The sequence below is a fragment of the Eretmochelys imbricata genome, chromosome 7 (genome assembly GCF_965152235.1).
Source record: "Eretmochelys imbricata isolate rEreImb1 chromosome 7, rEreImb1.hap1, whole genome shotgun sequence".
Lineage (NCBI taxonomy): Eukaryota > Metazoa > Chordata > Testudines > Cheloniidae > Eretmochelys > Eretmochelys imbricata.
Window position 1 is genome coordinate 91,558,266 of NC_135578.1, and position 6,221 is coordinate 91,564,486.

The following is a 6,221-nucleotide window of genomic DNA, read 5'->3' on the forward strand; positions in this document are numbered from 1 at the left end:
CCTTTAACACACAAACATCTCCAAGCACCAATGTTAAACATCATACAAAACCAGAAAAACAGGATTGTTCATTGGTGTGCTCTACTCGGATCCTGTAAATGCTAAACTATTTTCTATATCTTTGCTCTCTGGTGAACAATATAAAACATGTTAAAATATACTATTCTCCTGGAAGTATAAATCATAGCTGTAAACATACTTATGTACAAGATAGCCGTAAAAACCCCATATTTACAGATGTTATTAAAGAAACTCATCTACTCACTTGAGCCTGAACTGAGTATACTGGGTGTTTGTTTCCCCATCAACTGGTGTCTTCAGTAGGACATGACAAATCAATAATTGTATAATCTTTACTACTGGATTGTTTACCATGCTTCTTGTCCCTTTCAGAAAAAGGTTAAAAGGAATTAAATTCCTTATTCCCTCTTATTTAAGAGATTATGTGAATCCACAGAAATCTTATCCTTTTGTTTTTTTCATAATACTCAGAATTATATTTTTAAACTTTGACACAATAGTGCAGACTGTGCTTAATAATATATAATCAAAACTATCAAGGAAGTATGCTAGTCTGTGGTTTTGTTTCATTGCAGATCAAATATGCATTCTAGGTTTAATTAATTAATTATTATTATTATAGTTTTTAAAGTAGATATCACAATCATTTACAAGAATTAGTCTGTCATCATTCAACTCTTCCTTCTACCAAATGCAGAGTATACTGGTACTGCAGAGGTTAAATGACTATTCAATGCAGACAATCTTTTTTTAGTATAAACAGTAAGTGGTGGCATTTAGATATCAAATTAAAATAAACCATTTATGTGAAAAAAGTTTGTTAATAAGTAGTCTATGACTAGGACTATAAACATGAAAGTTGCAGCTCAACATATAGGTTATTTTTAACAATAAAACAGCTCTGTTCCTACAGTTAATTTGAGAGGAAGAGGTTCCCTTGTTTTTAAATCTTTTCACTGTAAGCTATTACTATCACTTGGCGAGTCAAGGAGGTGAACGACCACCACCCAGGATATAAACAAGAAGTTTTTGTTACACCTTATTAACTACCAGGTTTTTTAACCTACCAAAAAACCAGTAAACTCCAATCCACTAAGCCTGTATTAAAATGAAGAACAAGGTTATCTTTGAAAGTGTTGGTTTAGCTTTAGCTCCTAACAAGTCTTTTTACACATTTGGTGAGAAGGGAACTTCAACAACAAAAACACCAAAAAATTCCAATGAAGTCATATACTGTCAAAACAATACATCTCACGAAATCCAGAAAAAATCCAAAATATCAACACAGAAACTATTTTGTACTTAGTTTAAACTTTATTATGTTTTGGCACAGGGTATTTATGGTTCTATTTCTGATTACCTCCTCAGAATATGCTGAGCTTTAAAAAACTCTGTACAAAGTAGAAAGTGAATGATGTCAATAAATCTCAGTTTCAATCACTACAGCAAGCATGCAGTACAGCTGTTTGTTCCCTAATGTCAATTCACAACTGGATTTACATATAAAGATTTGGAATTAAATAGCTTTCTTTCATAATTAAATTTAGGTATTAAAAGACCTGCATTACTAAGCAAAGAGAGTACATTATCAGTAATCAAGAAACACATTAATACTACAAACATTTTGAATACATTTCGGCTCGCAGCTTTAAAAGAAATATGTTAAGTGGGTAGTCAATTTACCAGTCCTTAAAAAACCAAATAACCAAAAAAAATAGGCAATAATCACAAAGAACACACTTTACATAAGATTTCAGATAGTATCAGCAGTATGAATAAAAATGCTTCCAATAAAGCGGACGAATCAAATGTTTAATTTCTGGATGAACTGTTCTTCATTTTACAGACAACATATACAAGTATAATATTATTCCTATGCAAAAGTGGTTTGCATTTCCATTTTTTTTCCAGTAATGAAATATGAAAAAACAGCAATAAAGCATTAACACGTCTACTAATGACCTTAATTCAGATGTCCGTCTCATTTACTTACAATGGTTCTTAGCAATTATGAACTTCATTGGAATGTCTAAGTCACAGAGGACCATGTCAACGACAGCTAAATTAATGACTGATTCAAGGTGTCTCCGACTGAAAATCCAACGCTATATCTGCAAGTTTACATCCCAAAGTGTCGGAACTGTAAGCCTTTTTTAACAAGGTCACATTTATACAGGCTGTAAATTAGGAAATGTCTCATTTTAGCTTTCAGCACACAGCAATTTAGAAACCAATCCACAACCCCACCACCTTCCAGCTTCCTCATTGGTCAATCGCTGACCCAGCCCACATGCTATCAGTAGGTGTGTCCCCAAAACACAGTTTTATTGGCTGAAATAAGACGGTATTTAATGGACTGATTTTGCCGTGTTGGGGGGGGGGGGGAGGCTGTCATTCACACTGCAGAGTTCCTCAGCACGCTCACCAAGCTGACGAAAGTGGCGGAAAATGGGCGCCCCCCCCCGCCCCCCTGCAGCTGGCCTTAGAAAATCCCTGACCTAAAACAGCGAAACGGATACAGAGGACTTGGACTCGTCTATAGGCAAAGTCCTCGTTCTCCGGGAGGAGGCCACACGGGATCCCCTTTTTTCCTAAAGGGCTGACAGGCGCTTGGGGACCTCCGTGTAACAAGCCCCTCTCCCCGCGCCGGCGGGGCAAGGAGCGGGCGAGGCAGCGCCGCAGGGCGCGGAGAGGGCAAGCCCAGCGCGGGCATCACTTACGCGGCCTGTTCCGTCTGCCCGAGTCCAGCCGCCTCCGCAGCCGGCATTTCTTGGCCGGGGAGCCGTGGCCGGGCACCGGCGGCTCCTGGGGCGGCGGGTGGAAGCCGTTGTGCAGCAGCCCGTTGAGCAGCGAGCCGGAGGAGGCGGCGGCGGCGGCGGCTGCAGCCGGCGGGGCGGCAGGCTGGGCTCGGGGCCGCTCCCCCATGGCGGCGGCGGCCTCGCTCCTTTGTCTCCGCGCAGCGGGCGGGCTGGGCCGGGCCGGGCTGGGCGGCGGAGCCGCAGCACACGCTGGTCCCGTCCCCGCCGCAACCTGCTCTGGACGCGGCGCCGCTGCCGGCGCCCCCGCCCCCGGCCTCCTGCCGGCAGCGCACGGCGCAGGCGCCCTCCTGCCCGCTGCGGGGAGGGAGCGCCCCGGGCTCCGCGCCGCCGCTGCCGTGCGCGTTCCCCGCGCAGAGGCGGCCGCGGCCGGGGGCGCTCTGTGGGCGCGCAGCGCGTTCGGGCGGGGATGTGGCTGGGCGGGCTGAGCCCCCGGCCCTGCCTGTGGCTGCCGTCAGCAGCGTCTCCGCAGCCCCGGCACCTCGGGCTGTGCGGCGTGTCCGGGGTTGCCGGTCTGTACGCGGGGTGCCTCAGCGCGCCGCTGCCCCGGCATGGTGGCCGTGTGCCCGTGTGTGTGCTGTCCCTGTGCCGTTTGTCTGGCTTCGCTTATGGGCTCGTTTTCCGGCTCTGTTCACCAATGCTCTGGCTGCCTGGTGTCTGTGTTGTGTGCAGTGCGGGGCACCAGGTTTGTATAATTTTTGGTGGTGCCCGGAACGGGTCCAAGTAGAGCTGTCCCGTCCATAGGACGGACCAGTGCAACGGCCTCGGGACCTGCGCTTTGGGGGGGGCCCGCGCTTCAGGGAGACGCAGGGTTAAAGCAGAGCCATCCCATCCAGAGGACGGACGGGGCACCCGCCCCAGGCCCCACGCTTCAGGGAGACGTGGGGTCCAAGCAGAGCCATCCCAGCCACAGGACAGACAGGGGCACCTGCCCCAGGCCCCGCACTTCAGGGAGACACGGAGTCCAAACAGAGCCATCCCATCCAGAGGACGGACGGGGCACCCGCCCCAGGCCCCGCACTTCAGGGAGACGCAGGGTCCAAACAGAGCCATCCCATCCAGAGGACGGACGGGGCACCCGCCCCAGGCCCCGCACTTCAGGGAGACGCAGGGTCCAAACAGAGCCATCCCATCCAGAGGATGGACAGTGGCAACCGCCCCGGGCCCTGTGCTTCAGGGAGACATGGGGTCCAAGCAGAGCCATCCCATCCAGAGGATGGACAGTGGCAACCGCCCCGGGCCCTGCGCTTCAGGGAGACGTGGGGTCCAAGCAGAGCCATCCCATCCAGAGGACGGACAGGGCACCCACCCCAGGCCCCATGCTTCAGGGGGACATTAGGTCTAGGGTGGCCTGGAGGGTTAGTGGGGGGGCTGGCGCCAGCAGTAGCAAGCAACCCGGCCCCAGTCCGCCCTGCTCCGCACCCCAGCGTCGCTCGGGGGGTGGAGGCAAAAGCCAGAAAGGGCCGGGGGTTGGGAGAAGGGGTGGAATGGGGGCAGGCTGGGACCAGGTTGCTCGCTCCTGCGGGCACCAGGCCCCCCACTAACCCCCACAAGCTGCCCTGAACCCGGGGCCCTGTGATTCAGGGGAACGCAGGGTCCAAGCAGAGCCATCCCGTCCAGAGGATGGACCAGGGCAACCGCCCCCGGGCCCATGCTTCAGGGGGATGCGGGGTCCAGGGTGGCCTGTGGGTTAGCAGGGACCCTGGTGCCGCAGCAGCGAGCAACCCAGCCCCAGCCTGCCCCCTCCCTGCCGCCATTCCACCCCCCACCCCCGCCTTTTTCCAGCTTCTGCCCCTTTCCCTGAGTGACGCCAGCGGAGCGCGGCGGGCTGGGACTGGGTCACTTGCTGCTGCTGGCGCCAGGCCCCGCATTAACCCCCCCAGGCCACCCTGGACCCTGCGTCCCCCAAAGCGCAGTAAGTCCAAACATTGGTGGAGCCAGGCCCACGTTCCTAAATATTGGTGAAGCACAGGCACCACAGGCCATATAACTTGCCACCTATCATGTAGCATATATATGTACACACCTATGTGAGTGGCTTGGGTATGGAGTGCTGTGAAGATGCACCCACTGCCTCTGCATGTCTATAAATGCAGAATTTCTGTGCATGCTTTGTGCTTCATGGAGAGTTGTGTATCTGCATGCATGATCTGTTTTGTTGTTTTTATGTGTTACATCATTGTCAACAGTGACTACTCAGGCCTTCAGTACATGTGATCTCATGCCTTTCCGGTTTGTTGGCTTTCACGACAAGTCTTTGACAATCCTTTTGTGAGTCACATATTTTATCTGGCCTCTAAACAGTCCAAGTGCAAAACCCCATTTAATGAATGAAATGTTAATAAATGATAAAGTGCATTAACGTAATGAAATACATATAAAATTAGGTAAACTGCATGGTACCTGCTATTGGGTATTTGAAAATCACCATAACAGAAACACTTTACAACAACCATGTTCTGGGTATTGGTTCATTCCTTCCTAAATGTGGTTTTCACCCTGCAGATATATTACTGGTTTTCTCATAGGATGCTGGTGGGTCACTTGGTGCTGGCTCCCTATATCCAGCTGCTATTACAGGTTTCCAGGCTCTTGTAAAGCAGTGGGAAAGAAAGAAGAGAGGGACTAGTTGCCTCCAGTAGGGGTTCTTGCTCCAGCAGAGAACAGAAAACAAATTACACAGCTCCTTTCTCGCACTATCAGAAGCCAGAATGAATGGCCAGGGAATTCTGTTCAGGGGAATAGAGGACTAGGCTACAGCAAACACATGCAACAGGGCAGAGTAGGGGAGAAAGAAACAATACAACTGAGAGTGTGAGATTCAGATAAAAAGGTGACAGTACTTTTGGGAGAAATGCACTGAACACTTACCATTTTAAAGATGATTAAAGTGCCTACATACTTTTGTGATATTTTACCACATAAGCAATTGCTGTACTTGCAATCGGGATGCTGTGCAGTCATAAACAGGACTATTGTTAACAGGCTGGGAAGGGATGGAGTCTGTAAAACAATTCCTGGATTAAGATCTGGTCAGCTATGATAATTTGAGAATCCCTGCCTTACTATAATGTATCTAAACTAAAAGCCAGACCACTGCATCCTGAATTGTGATTTGGCAACCATCAGACCACGTGTGGTCCATGGAGAGTTGGCTCTTCAGTGTGCTGGCTTTTCTTCTTGATTCCATCTGCTACTGTATGTTATATAAAGCAAAGGTACATTAAATACTTTCCTAATATTATTTTCCCCATGTAAATTGCTGCACGTGCCACAGAAGTGCTACACAATTGCACATGAAGGGAGGTGGACTCTGTAGTTTTGAATATGAGAAATGGGTCTATGAAAAACTGTGTCTGTAAGATGTAGTCCTTGCTATTAAAG

General features: G+C 49.1%; 1 protein-coding gene across 1 annotated transcript in view; it reads right to left on the bottom strand.

The window, feature by feature from the left end:
• PANK1 (pantothenate kinase 1) overlaps nt 1-3,018 on the bottom strand; it is a 39,122-nt gene extending 36,104 nt beyond the window's left edge. The window contains exon 1 of the mRNA XM_077822814.1: nt 2,742-3,018. Within this exon, the coding sequence (XP_077678940.1) occupies nt 2,742-2,946 (205 nt within the window). The 5' untranslated portion in view covers nt 2,947-3,018. The remainder of the gene's footprint in view (nt 1-2,741) is intronic.
• Between the last annotated feature and the right edge of the window lie 3,203 nt (nt 3,019-6,221).